Source organism: Lactuca saligna, chromosome 3 (assembly GCF_052625555.1).
Source record: "Lactuca saligna cultivar CGN05327 chromosome 3, ASM5262555v1, whole genome shotgun sequence".
In the NCBI taxonomy this organism is placed as follows: domain Eukaryota; kingdom Viridiplantae; phylum Streptophyta; class Magnoliopsida; order Asterales; family Asteraceae; genus Lactuca; species Lactuca saligna.
In genome coordinates, this window is record NC_136419.1 from 48,599,335 (window position 1) to 48,614,478 (window position 15,144).

Consider the following 15,144-nt stretch of genomic DNA (forward strand, 5'->3'; position numbering starts at 1 on the left):
TTTTCTCTCATACAATGTATGGTTCGGAGAGTATTTTAGTTGTAAGGTGAGTAGTGGTTGAGTGGTACAGAAGTTGATGATGAAGATGAGTCTGAGTTGTATGTCGGCTCTTCTTTGACGAGGCATCTCCTCCTATTCTGTCATTATATTATGTATCATAATATTTTCCATAATGACATGATAGGTCCCTATATTTAAGTATATGTAGCATTAACGCTTAGGTCACATTTCATATATTAAACTAATATGTCTCATAATACCCGTTCTATTGTAACTTGACTTCTCAAACTTCAATATATGCACTACATTTATAAAAAGGAATAAGTAAATATCCACAAGCAATCTAAGATTACTAAAGTTGATCATCACCAACACTAGTGGATCTTTTCCAACGGACATAAGTAGTCATAAATCATATATACCTTTTCATAACTATTCTTGTTACATCTATTTGTATTCAATAAATAAAAAGTCTAAATCTCCTAAAAAAACTTAAAAAAACCTTTAGGTCTGGAGTTGAAAATCAGTTTGACCGAAAAATAAAATTAGTGAGATCAAACATGGGTGATGTATATTATGTTAGACATACAAACGTCGGTAAAGGAAAATGAATTATTTTTAATTTTGTAAAGATCATAAAATAATTAACTAATACATCATGTAGGTTACTCCTCAATGAAACAATGTATCTTGTGGGACGAAAACAACCTTATTACACATGGTGAAAAATGTGCCTATAAACACTAACTTACCTAAACACTTATGAACCAATGCATTAAAAATGGCAATCTGTATCTTCAATATATTTCCTTAAAATCAGTTTGAGATTTAGACATAAAGGAAACCAAGCCTGATGTATTTAAAAACTTGGAATAAAAACCATAAGTTGCTTCTCAATTGGGTTTCCTAAAAGGTCTAAATGTTACTGATATGTTGTGTTACATAGTACTTGAATTGTTGAAATGAAGCATGCCTAATTTCTTGAGAATGCCAAAATCAGATGGAGTGGTTTATCGAGCGATTTTTACCTCAAACATCTAATGAAGAGACGCTTATATTTCAAGTGTCCATTATGCTTAGCAGTTCATTAGGAGATTCATGATATAGGCGTTGAAACCCATGATATTTAATAACCTATAAGAGATTGGCATTGAAACCCATGATATTTAATAACCTCATAAAATGATACCACATAAGAGATTGACATTGAAACCCATGATATTTAATAACCTATAAGACATTTTCTATGATATTGGCGAGCGATAGCTTTTGATAATTACATGTGGCCGATCTTGACATAGGTAAGGAAAATGACCACATCATGTATAGTGATGCAATAACTTTTGATTAGTCAACTTAATAGAATAAAGCCATGATTTACGATCTTAATTCCATTGAAAAGAATGGTGTTTGAGAAATTTGTTGAATTTCAAAATGGTTATAAACTCGTAGGATGCAAGTAGGTCTGTAAGATGAAATTAGATCCCAATGATTAACATCGAATGAGATAAAGTTCAAATGGTCGCTAAAGGGTATTCACAAAAAAGGGTATACCAAGAAACGTTCTCACCCATATCTCGAAATTAATTCCTTAGGATCGTAATGGCCATTATAGCTCTTTTTTTAGAGCTACATTTTATAGATGTTCCTCCATAAAGCACAATGTTATTATACTAGGTCTATCCTAAGAATTAAAACCTTTCATAATAGCATTGTGATTTAATGGAACTTTTAATTTAAATTATTCAAGTACTTGATTATTATTCCTCTATAATATGCAACTTTTCTATATAACTAACTTTTGCACAATTACTTTCTATATAGACAAATATGTTAATTACCACTTAACTCTAATGTCATTTGGCTAAAATAATCGTAAGTTTCATATAAAACACTAAAGTATGATCAACGGGGGTCCCGTGTCTAACAACGACATGTTAGGTTATACTTTTATGCTTTTAGTGTTAATATGAGACAATATTAACTTAACTTGTACAAAGAAATAATAAACACATACATACAAATAGTCATTCGGCCAAGTGGGAAAATGTTGGAAAATAACCCATTAATATGGCCATCAAACTATTTTGGAATAATTTTTTTATATGTTGTTACAATTATATTATGTACCCAAACATTTTCCATAGTGATATAACATGTCCCTAGATGTAAGTATATGTAGTATTATGGATATAATAATTTGTCTATAACTTAGGGGACAAAATCTATGTGGTTCTATAACTTAACCATAAGATGTAATTGATAAATTAAACGCATAATCATGAGAGAAAATTATGAGTGGAATATCAATTGATTCTTCTCCTAAAACATAAATGTTTTTCTCTCTAAAAAAAACCCCACCAATTCTATATGTGTAATCCATCTATCAGATTAATCAATAAGATACCATTATGAGAATTGAGAAAACATCATAAATCATCATCTTCAGTATTAAGGGGATGTCATCTTCTCCATGTTACCGTTCTTCATTACATTTAAGGTTTATCAAGTTTATGTTGAATTGATCCTTTGATCATGCCTATAAATTTAACATTTGAGTCATATCACAACTCCAACACTACTATTAGTGAGCTTTTCCTAGCCAAGCATTCGGGTTTGCTAATTGGGTTTATATTTAGGACCAGATACCTAATTGAAGAGAATCATTCCACCTGTTTCTAATTTAACTTTTCACAGTCTTGAATTTATCAGTTGGAAGATATCATCTTTCTTGGTTCTTCTATAAGTAAATGTAATTTTGTAAAATTCTCTTTCAACTACGTTTAGATGATGCCTTCAAAAGATAGGAATAAGATCTTTAATTTATGGTCCTTAGACTAAGTAAAATTTTGGATTACCTGCTGAAATATGCAACACTAAATGTTGAAATGAAACTCAAGTTTGAAACTGACTAATGTGTATCTATACTTTATATGGAGGTTACTATCGGACATGAGATTGAGATTTGATAAGAGTGATATGGAATAGGGGCATCAGCCCTGAAATCCATATGATTGTTTAATTTAGCTCTAAGATGGTTGTCAATGTTATCTCACCAAAAGAAAAAAATAACATCTTTTATGCAGATTGTAAATCAAATTGTAAATAGAAATCATTGTTTTAAGTGTTGTTTTAATGATGAAATTAAATATATGATGTCTTTAAATATAAATTCTGATGATATATTTAATTGAAATTTGGAAAAAAGAACTTTAAATATATAATATGGTTAGTTCAAAATTATTGCTTAGTGATGCGACATCGACTCCGACCACCTGCTCTGAGGGAGTTCTTCCATGCCGACGACGGATCTACGAGGTCACAACAGACAAGCCCGTTAGAGGCGCCCCAGGGACTGTGCCCCGGGAGCGGACTCCGACGGTCAAGTTAGATCATCAGGTAGATCTGAGATCAATCTATTTAGCTAGAGAGAACCATCTTGGTGCTGGTGGTGGTGTGTGGTGGCTGACGGTGGCGGGTGGCGGTTGAGCCACCCGGCCGGAGTATAGTGTGGCAGCTGAGCCAAAGGGAAGATCCCCCATCATGGAGGGGATACTATTCATTATATAGGGGACAATTAGGTCAAGGGGAATTAGGCCAAGACTTGGGCTAGCCCAATTCAGGCCCAGCTAGCAAGGAGCTCGGCGAGGCCGCCAGGAGGCGTCGGGCGAGGTTGGCGGTTGTGCACCAAGCAAGGCTGGCGGGCGCGCACCAGGAAAGGGTGGAAAGGGAGCGCCAAGCCAGGGAGCACCAGGCCAGGCCGGCGAGAGAATCCCCAGCAGGGCTGGCAAGGAGAGCCAGGTTGGGCTGGCGGGAGAGTCCCCAGCAAGGCTGGCAAGGGAGTCCCCAGCAAGGCTGGAAAGGGAGCACCATGCGAGGCTGGCACGCCAAAGCTGTCTAGGCCATGCTAATGGACCATATATCAACAAGTCCCCCCAGTCCGATCTTATTGGTATGCGGCCAATGACATTGGATTGGACTAAGTCATATAAACCAACAGGAGAGTCCCCAGTGAGGTTAGCAAAGGAGTCCCCGGCAAGGTTGGTAAGGGAGTGCCAGGCCAGGCCGGCGGGAGAGTCCCCAGCAGGGCTGGCAAGGGAGCGCCAGGCGAGGCCGGCACGCCAGAGGTGTCTAGGCCACAATAATGGACCATACATCATCAAGCCCCCCCCCCCCCCCCCGCCCCCCTCCCCCAGTATGATGTTATTGGTACGCGGCCAATGACATCGGACTGGACTTAGTCATATAAACTGTGTGTCATCAAGTCCCCCTAGTCTGATGCGATTGGGTTGCTGCCAATCAGATCGGACTAGATAAAGCACCAATACATAAAATAATAGAGAGAACGACCAAACCTCAGCCACGAGAGTCGTGGGGATGCGCAATGAGCCAGACAGTGTTGGTTGAATGACCTTTCCTTGCTAGGAAAATGATCCAGCTCATATGATACAATGTAGTTGTTGTTGCGATCATGCAGAGCGAGGTTGTTGACAATGTTATGCGGAGCGGGGCTGCTATGTGACAATGGAGTCGGTACAACATCGGGTCAAGGTAGCCATACAGTATCTAAGACTGTTATTCGATGCAGATGGAATTTCACCAATAGCCATCTAGATAGTCTTCCTTACCCGAGCATTAATAACCATCCTAAAGGTATCTTCAAACTACACTATACCCAACTAGACTCCCCCCAGTCTGGTGTGGGTTGCGTTGGTAGCCAAATCAGACAATGACAGATAAGGCAAGGTTGTTATACCAATAGACGACGAAGTTGTTGGCATAAAAAGTAGAAAACTCTTTGTTCGAGATGGATGTTGTCAAACCGATGAGTCGTAAGGTTGTTGACCGTAACATAGGTGGCTGAGATTCCGAGACTTGGGCGATTAGGTTGCTAGCGAGGGTCATATAATGAGACTATTGTCGATAGCCAAACAACAGAATTCTTGAGGAACAGGTAGTGAGGCTATAGGTAGGAAATATGCAGTGAGACTGTTGCCTAGAGTCAGGCAGCAGAGGTGCTAAGGGATAAGCGGTGAGGCCAGAGGTATGGGTTGCGCAGCAAGACCGTTTCCGAGGGCCTGACAACACTGATGTTGAGGGATGCGCAGCGAGGCTACAAGTAAGGTTGCATAGCAAGACCGTTTCCAAGAGCCAGGAAATAGAGATGTTGTGGGATACGTGGCGAGGCTACAGGTAAGGTTACATAGCAAGACCGTTTTTGAGAGCCAGGAAACAGAGATGCTGAAAGGTAGTAGGTAGTAGGGCCGTTGTCGGGATAACCTTCTTGTTGGAGAGTAACCCCACTATAGCAGGATGTATCGCCCGAGCACAAGAGAACCAGGATGACTGTGAGAGAAGAAACACCGAGGGTGTGGTGTTAGGCGCATAATAAATTGGTGGTACGCGACTTATGGTGTGCGACGATGCGCTACTTATGTTTTCACGACTTAGAAGAATAGTTTGGGCTTAGTAGTTAGCGACCATGGAGTTGTCACGCGGGAGAGGACCATATATCAACACTTAGAGTGTTGGATGCCTGGATTACAACTAGATTGAATAAGGAGTCGTTTGATAGTTGCTGACCGAGTTAGTGTTGACTGAGTTAATGCAGACTGAGTTAGAATTTCTGACTGAGTCCACATCTGATTGAAATCATTCTATTTGATTATATCTCTAACTGTTTGTGATGAATGATAAAAAATGACCATATTACCCCTTGATGAAAAAATTTATATTACACCAAAAATAACAAAGAATTTTATTCTTGATTCTAGAAAAAGCAGTGAACTTTGATCAAACCAACTAATAATTAAAAGAAAAAGCAATGAACGTTGACGATTCATACATATTTGTAAAGAGAACATAATAAAAAAAAACATGAATTACTTGTTTCAATCGAATTACAAAGCAATTTGTAGCACCAACTTTGACTTTTAATTCAATACGTCATAATTTGAATCATCCTCGAATCATCTCCCTGAAAAAGAAAAAGAAAAAAAAATTAAGTCAATAATAAAAAATCTTTGTAACAAAAATCACAACATATATTAACATAAAAAACAGTAAGACCATTTATGCATTCATAAGGTTCTCCTGCTTCAAATTTCAATAGGCACTACTTGAGAGATAGAGATTAACATATATATATATATCATGAAAACTGTGAATGTTTAATCTGTTGAACAAGTTCAAATAACATAACATATTGAAACAAGATACAAGATTTATTTAATCATAATACAAAATCTCTATATTTTCTTACATATGATGTGATTTTGTGAATTTATAAAGCAAAAGAATGAACTTACAATAAGGATTCGTAACTTTGGCTTTTCTTCAATCTCATTCATATACTTGTAAATATCTCCGTCTGTTGAAAATTCAAAGAGTCAAAATAAACAAGTGTGTTAAAGGCATCACACTCTTCCATTAATGTGGCACTTGAAACAGAGCAAAAATAAACAAGTGTGTTAAACGCATCACACTATGTACAGAAATCGATAGAGATATTATGCAATACAAAAAACTCACGGCATAGTAGAAAAATAGAAGCAAACACGTTCTCCTTCTCTATCTTTCTCCCAATCGATTGATCGTCTCTCTCCTGAAAAAAATCATCTCCCTACTGCAAAAGTTAAAGGAATAAGAAATCGATTGAAGAAGAAATCTGTTACCTACAAAAATTAAAGGAGGAAGAGAGCGCCGACGGAAGGAGACAACGAAGGAAGGAGGTTGCAGGCTAGGAAGGGTCGATGGAGGGAGAGAGCGTTTTGTCGTTGACGATGAAGGGCATTCATAGCTTCAAGGCAATAAAGAAATTTTCCAGTCAGGCTCTCTTTTATGAATGACCGAATTTTAGATGACCAAGTAAGAGCATTGGACTGGATCAGATGTTTTTAGCCCTTTATCAAACGAACCAACTGGACCGAGTCAGCCAAAATAGCTAACCGGACCCAGTCAGTTACTTATCAAGTAGGCCCTAAGTGTTATTTACAAGTGTTTAAACATGCAAATGCACGAAATCAATACAAAAAACACAACATATAATCCAAAACCAAGTTTTCCAATTCCATGAGTGTGTTGATATGTTAATCTTATGTAAATATGCATTGAAACAAAAATAGTTACAAAAAAAAAAAAAAAAAAAAAAAGCTCAGGAACTTAAACATGGTCAAGGGGTCAAGCAATCATACAGAAATTGTCGAATCGCTTCATAATTCATATCAGATGATGAATCATTACACATTAAACATAAACACTCGATTATTCACAATAAATCTGATCTCATCATCTAACCAAAAAACAACAAACAAAAAATGAATAATTTTTTTCCTCAATCATCTTTAACTATTAAACATTTTCATCTTGTGGTGCAGCAGTTGGAGTCACAGTGGGTGCCGGTGCGGGTGCTTGGGCTGGTGCGGGCCCCAAAGAAGATACGGTCAAATGCAACCCGTTTCTTTGACCCGCTTGCAGTACAAAAGCAAATTGGGCAGCCGCCAATGCTGCCGCCTCCTAAAATTTTACAAAAAATTATTTTTTAAAATTAATCCCAAAGAAAAAAAAATTAAAATGACTTCCATGCCCTCAAATGTGGGGAATTACGAGTTTGCCCTAAACCCTAACCTGTCTTTGCCTTCGACGCTGCAAAATGTTGATGGCCCAGATCATGATGTAGCAGGGCAAAAGAAATCCCGCAATCCGAAGCAAGAAAAGCTGTCAAAGTCAAAACAAAGAAATCAATCAACAAATTTTTAAATTAAACAAAGGGTATTTTGGTCTTTTTACTAATTGTCACGCTTCCACTTACGGTTAAAAACGTGGATGCGTCTTCATCCCCATCTCCATCTCCTTCAGAATCAGGCACAGATGACGCGTGTCGGAGAAGCAAAAGAGCCATTAACTGCAAAAACATTATAACAATTTAATAATATAAATCGTTAAAAGTGAGAAAAAAATAATAATAATAATCAATATTTAATAATCGAAGGCATTTTTTTTTATAAATTTAAGGAGTTTGGAAGCGCTTACGATTAAAACAACCGAACGACAAAAGGCTGCCCCGCTGGCATTTGTGGAATTATAATCATCGTACTCTGCTTCAAGATATTGACGATCAGCTTCTGAGATTTGCCATGCTCCCCTATTCAAATCACAAAAACGTAAATTTAAAAAATTAATTTCACAATATTTGTAAATTGTTTTTGCTACACAAATTATGAAACCTTGTTTCAATCGATTGAATAGGTTACATGTAAAATGTAACTTATCCCTTTTAGTCATGGATTTGCACATTTCGTCTAGAAAACAACTTTCTTGCTTTAATTGAGTAAAAAAAAAAAAAAAAAACATTGTAGCATAAACAAGAATTTAATTTTTTTTTTAATGTATATAAAAGGAAGAAAAGATTACCCAATGTCTATGGTGGTCTCTTCCATGCAAGGTCGGGGAGGTGGAGCAATATATCCAGGTTGATAAGGCTACACATAATAACAAATTCACATTTTAATTTTTCACATAAATTACCAATTCCTAATTATAATTCAAGATTTCATATATTTGTCAAGATAACAAACCTGATGGCATATCTCACAAGTAATGTCACCCTTTTCATTGCACCAGTGTTGAACACACTTCCTGTGAGCATACTGCATTAAAAGCAAAGTTATTGAGTACATTACAATTTACAGTTTCAAAGATTCAATGTATTAGTATTGGATAATTGGATAAAGTGGAGGAAAGAAGCCATTAATGTACCTTAAGACTGCCATTGCAAGTGCAGGGTGTCTCTAAAGCATCAATGGAATCTTCCTCTTGGCAAATACGACACTCTGCCATTGTTAATAGAGGTGCTTCCTCATCATAAGAAGCCCCATTTTCATCTTCTACAAGAGCTTCTGTATTGGAAGATGAAGGGACTTCCATGTCTGCACTCCTTTTAATGGGTTGATTCACATCTAGAACCGAGTGATCACCCATCTATTTACAATGGAAGCCTGTGAAACAACAGAACGATAAAAGGGTTTAATTAGAAACGGAAAGTAGACAAAAATCGATATCGTGTGTAAATTATAACCAAAGATCGAATTTTGGAAACAGATTGAACAAGAAAAGATTCAGATAAGTAGGAAACTGGATCGAAACAAGTCATGAGTCCAGAGAACAGCATAACCGTAAATACACAAAGTCAACCATGATCACAATACACTAAAATGGAATCAGAGGGAAATCATATCACGAGATTGAACACACCGACTCAGTAGAAATCAAGACTCGAATTAGTCTGATTGTCATCATAAATCCCTAGAACCAAAACAAAAACAGAAAAAAATTATAAAAAATAAAAAAAAGATCGAATTTTGATCCAGGTAACCGATACCCATACGTCTGAAAAGCGAATTGGAATTTGGAGGAGACACCGATACGTCTACTTTTACCATGACCTTAATTCGAAGAACCCTAGAAGCTGGATTATAGGGTTGCATTCGATTCCCCCAATCACAAATCAAAATCAAATACAAAAATCGCATATAGGGAATGAATTAAAACGAGAGAAATGAATCACCTGAGAATGAAGGAGGAAAAAAATGGTTGAGGAGGGTAGAAAATAAGAAGCGCGTGATCTTTGTAATGGAGTATTGTTTCTCTCTCTGAAAACAAGGTTACTATATTTGCTCAACACCGCGTTCTATTGTGGAGTTACGAAGTAGAAAAACGATGAGAAGATTTAGAGGCGTCGATTATAAATAGGATGTTTGATTAGGGTTCGTGGATTGACGATATAAATTGGGTTCAACGGATGGAAATTTCGTTTGGGGCGACTTTTCCCATGAACAGACAACAACTCTTTTTCTTGACAATGACGAAGGATCTGAACTTTTCCAAAGATGGGTTCCAGTCTTCCAGATAATTCATAATATAATAAAGGATATTTTTTTATTATAAACTTAGATTATATAATATTTTATTAATTTATTTATTTATTTCAAGTGTTGTCATCACTATAAAATAATAATAATTTTACTACTTGTTATCAGATGATTTTTTCTATGCATTTCGAAATTCTGTCAGAATCTCACAGATCTATCATATTACAACAATACAACAGTATTTTTTCGTAACTTATCATAAAAAATATCATATGGCAAATGTAATTTACTATACATTGCGGAATAAACGACCTGAACTATATAACGGTCGTTATCTTTGTTATTTAAATAATATGTTGTTTCTAGGAGCTTGTACTTTAACTTGTTACATGTAAACATTATTCACAAATAATTGTAAGCCATTAAGCAATGAGCAGCATTTTAGCCTTTTGTCTCAACGTACAATCCATAGGATTGCATCTTTCATAGATGATATATTTGTCCAACTTAATACTTGATTTAAATAAGTGTATCAATCAACAAGAACGTTCTAGATAGAACCCCTCTTTAGACATTATACTTTACCTCATAATATATCTACATACAAGCCCATTCCAAATCATTATTGTTTGATAATTAACAGCTCAATTGAACTCATGACTAATACTTTTAACATTCTCTCATTATATCATTTCCTCACAAGAATATTCAACTCATTCTGTAACATCCGGAATCTTGAGGAATAATTGTTAGGAATAAATCCCGATTCTAGGGTTGGACACGACATGTTGGAGGAACGAATACAGTGTATCTAGATTTGAAGAAACGAGGTTTTCATTAAGGACAACACAGGATGTTATGCCATTACGCGGCCTTTTGGTGAATGGTGGAGAAAACCCTAATTTTTAGGGTGTTGCACCCTATATAAAGGCCTTAAGTCCTCATGGTTGGCCTCCTTACCAGCCTCAATTGCCACTAAAACCCTGAAATCGATCTTTAAGTCTCTCGGTGGTGTTCTTGAGCTAGTAAGAAGCTCTTGGTGCTCATTTTTGGTCTTTGTGAAGGAATAGGAGATCTTGAAGTTGCTTTGCTTGGTGAAAAGGCTTTGAATCTAGAATCATCATCTTGTGGGAAAGCTTTCTGAGGTATCAAGTTTGCATCTTGTCTTGTATATGTTTAGATCTCTTCATAGTTAGTTTGTTGTGCTTTAGGTCCCTTTTTTGGGTTAATGGATGAATTAGGTCGTTTAAGGGCTTTTTCTTTCAGATATGAGTTGTTTTTGTATCCTTGAGCATAAAGGTGCAAGCTTTATGAGAGTTTTGGTGTCATGCATGCATTAAGTCAATTATGGACGTAAAGTTGGCAACTTTATGTGGTTTTCCAGATCAAGGAAGTTAGATCTATGTTTTGGGGCTATGTATTTATGGATTAAGTACTTATTGGTTAAGCCCTTGCACTATTAATCTTTATGGATTGAGTTTGGAACCTTTTTGGGTAGTCACAATGGATAAAGTTGGAACCATTATCCTTCTGAACCACATGAGGGGCTAGATCTGAGCTTTGGAGCTCTTGGTATCGGAGAAAACAACTTAATGTGTTAAGCAGTTGGATCTTGGGCGAACATTGTGTGTTCAAGGGGCAACACGGTGTATGGCCGGGATTTTTCCGACTGATTGGATGCTGGCGGAACATAGTGTGTCCAAGGGGAAACACGGCGTGTTTGGTCAACATGGGCTGTTAATTTTGACTTTGACCAGAAGTTTGATCAGGGTTGACCATGGGATATTTTGGGCCACGTTTGGGCCTTAGTCTTAGGCCAAGCTATATAAGGGGTAAATTCGTATTTTTAACCTAAGTATGGATTGAAGGATATACATTTGATTCCAATTGTTAATTAGGTGTTATTTGATATTGATAGTTCAGAGGATTGGCGGTCAACCTATCAGGGATTATCAATGTGATTCAGCAGTGCGAGGTAAGTCTCCTCGCTATTCTATGGGTCGAAGGCACTAATGTCGGCCCTATTGGTTTACATATTATAGGAAGACCAGGGGGTGTGTAACATCCTGACTCTCAGGTAAAATATTAAATTATTTTACATTCATAATGTCAGAGCAACTTGACGAGTTGGATGCCCCAACTCGCCGAGTATAGGAGTTAACGATCGCATGAATGCTAGAGTCTACTCGACGAGTTAGAGGACCCCAACTCGACGAGTAGGAGTTGAGTGAGAAAACCTTAATTTTCAGGGTGTGTGTCCTATTTAAAGGACCTTAAGCCTTCATTCATCCACCCTTTTACCCAAATACCCTGTGAGAAACCCTAATCGTGTGTATTTGCTTGTGTGTGTGTGTGAGAGAGAGAGAAAGAGAAGCTAACTTTGGGTCTTCTAGTGCATATTTGGAAAAGGATTGAAGAACATCAAGCCTTGGAACAATAATAGGCTTTTGGATCAAGTGTTTTTCTATGCTAGATTCAGTTTGAAGGTAAAAAGCTACCACCTTGAACATTTCTTTTGATAGATCTTCTTCTAGGGAGTTTTAGGGCTTTTTTCCCTTAGCTTGTGGTTCTTGAGTTGTTGGAGCTTGTCATGGAGTTGAGACTGGAGATCTGGATAAAAAAGAGGTCCCATGAGCCCAAAGATCCAAGCTTTATCAAGATTTGGTCAAGTCTCCATGCATGAAACCCTTTATAGAGTCTGTTTTGGCATTTTGAGCCCTAGATGTCATGCATGAACGTAAAGCTTGCAACTTTACGTGATAAGTGAGCCTTAGAAGGTTAGAGTGTGACAACCCAAAATTTCTATCTTGTTCAGTTATTCAAATCAATCAAGGTCAGACTCATTTTTGCTATCTTCTAGCGTTGTTTGGAGTAAAATTGAGTGTTTAAAGCCTAGTATAATCAAGGTGTGGGGCTAGGGATGAGTGTATTTGAGTTCAACACCTTTCAATGGAGCCAAACACCCCTTCATGAGGTGTGTGCGGCTATACACATGGGTGTACGTTCGTACACCCATCCTAGTCGTACACTCTCATGTATAAATGAGAGTCTTAGCCTTCATTCACTTCTTTACACTCCTAAGACAAGAAATCAACTTTTTTCTCTCAAGTATCATCCGATGTTTCATCTAGATCTTCAAGTTGTAAGTGTTTCTTCCTTTGATTTATTGATTCATTACACAATCTGGTAAGGATTCATGACTTCATCCATGAAATTACTCCTTTTGTTTAGATCTTCAAGTGTTCTCCCAGAACACCAAGAACACCTACTAAGTTTTTTGACCTCAAACACCCCTAAAGGCTTCTATATCGTAAGTACCACTCCTCATGCTTGTTACTTACTAGTTATGCTCCTTAGAAATCGTCCAAACCATGATCATCAAGGAGTGTACAGTCGTACACACCCCATGTGGCCGTACACCCCTTTGTTTAGTGCTAATTGGCTTCAAACTCATGTTCTATGATAGCACATGATCAAGAACACTTAGGGGATGTAAGTTAGAGACTTGAGATACATTTTTGACCATTTTTACATGATCATCAAGGGTGTACGGCTGTACACTCCTTGTGTGGCCGTACACACCCTTTTTGAGGTCCAAAATGGTAATAAACTTCCATTAAGGCTAAGCATTGGTCAAAACACACTTCCTAGATGCTTGTTAAGACTTTAAATCACTCATTGGCATGTTTCACCATGAGTGTGCGGTCGCACACCCACTTGGTTCGTACACTCTGGCCGTACACACACATGAAACACACCATTCTGGCTGTTCACACCGATGTGTGGCCATACACCCATTATATGCAACCCTTGGTACTTCTAGCACTTCAATATAAGTGTTTCCTATGTCCTGGGGTGTTTTTCCTTGCATGATTAGTTGTTTAAACACTAACTATATACATATATGTTCATTATATGCTTATTAGGATCCGTTGTGCTCAAGTCTTCGCTTGACACTTAGCATCCTACAAACCGATCTTTCATTTGTATCACTCACTGCAGGTGAGTTCATACCCCTTAATCTACCTTTTAAATGATTTTAAAAGCTTTTATGGAAGGGGGGAATACAAGTTGAAAACATTATAGTTATTATATCAATCACATCTGATTAAGAACTATCAAACAAGTGGATTTCATATACTTCAAAACTATTTACCAAACAAACACTTTAAAACATTTTATAAATTGACATCAAGTCATCTATTATTTAAATGGTTAAAACTCCTTTTATGTCAACTCTTTTATGCTAAAACTCTTTATTAAACTCTATTAAACTTATATATTGTCAAAATCATGTCTACATAGATATAGTATATAAGTAAGGTTGAAAGGACTTAGGACTGATAACTCGCTTTATTTCATGTTCCTTGTTTGGTTGTGGACTTTGAGTATCCGGTTGTTTGTACGAGTGTCGTTTGAATCTTAGTTATATATTATGTATATGTATATAGATATAAGAACTTTTATCTTTGTGCAACACACTCAATCGTTCAAACAACATTACTAGTAAACTATAATAGGTAGAGTTTAGGATATTACTACTTAATATTTCTAGTACAATGAAACATACAAGAGTCAGTTCATTCATAAGTCAATAAAAACTTACTATTATTAGAAACATAAAGAACATACTATGATGAGAAACTAAGAGAACATACACTATACTATACAAGAGAACATACAATACACTAGTATAGAGAGAACATACAATACACTAGAACATACTATACAAACACTAGAATACTATAACATTAATGTGAGCCACTACTTCATGGCATGGCAATCTACTGCTATGTCACGTTTTGTAACCAAAGTTGAGTTAGATTTCCCCGATACTTTGTAGAAGATGAAGGAACTCAACTAGTCACATAGAGGCACTCAACGAGTTTAGTCAACATGGAATATTGACTTGAGCATTGACTTCTAGGGTTTGGTCAACTGTGGACTTTAGAAGCCATGGAGGGGTAAAATGGTCTTTTTCACCCTTTTGAGATTTAGTGGAGGAGTTAGTTTAGCATTGAGGAGTGGTTATTACAAATTTCTTATGAGATAATTATATTATGTAGGCGGAGTCTAGATTGTTCGTGGGGTGCTAGGTCTACCTGCTTATTTTCTGAGGTGAGTCTTCTCACTATACTTACCTGAGTGGTAACATTGTATGACCGTAGGTCTTGTATGCTTATAGTGAGTTATGTGATATCACACATTATGTTTATGTGATTTATGTTGTTTATTATTCTGAGCTTTATTGAGATAGGACCGGAAGGTCCAACCC

The 15,144-nt window shown here is 36.9% G+C and overlaps 1 protein-coding gene across 1 annotated transcript; it reads right to left on the reverse strand.

Annotated features, from left to right (window-relative positions):
* Positions 1-7,190: 7,190 nt before the first annotated feature.
* On the reverse strand, positions 7,191-9,888 carry LOC145036444 (uncharacterized). The gene is made up of 8 exons (XM_078984886.1): positions 9,566-9,888; positions 8,758-8,996; positions 8,577-8,648; positions 8,413-8,480; positions 8,032-8,143; positions 7,811-7,903; positions 7,627-7,716; positions 7,191-7,515 (listed from the first exon to the last, which is right to left on the reverse strand). Exons 2-8 carry the CDS (start codon positions 8,977-8,979, stop codon positions 7,351-7,353), a joined length of 822 nt encoding a protein of 273 aa, XP_078841012.1. The 5' UTR covers positions 8,980-8,996; positions 9,566-9,888; the 3' UTR covers positions 7,191-7,350.
* Positions 9,889-15,144: the final 5,256 nt, after the last annotated feature.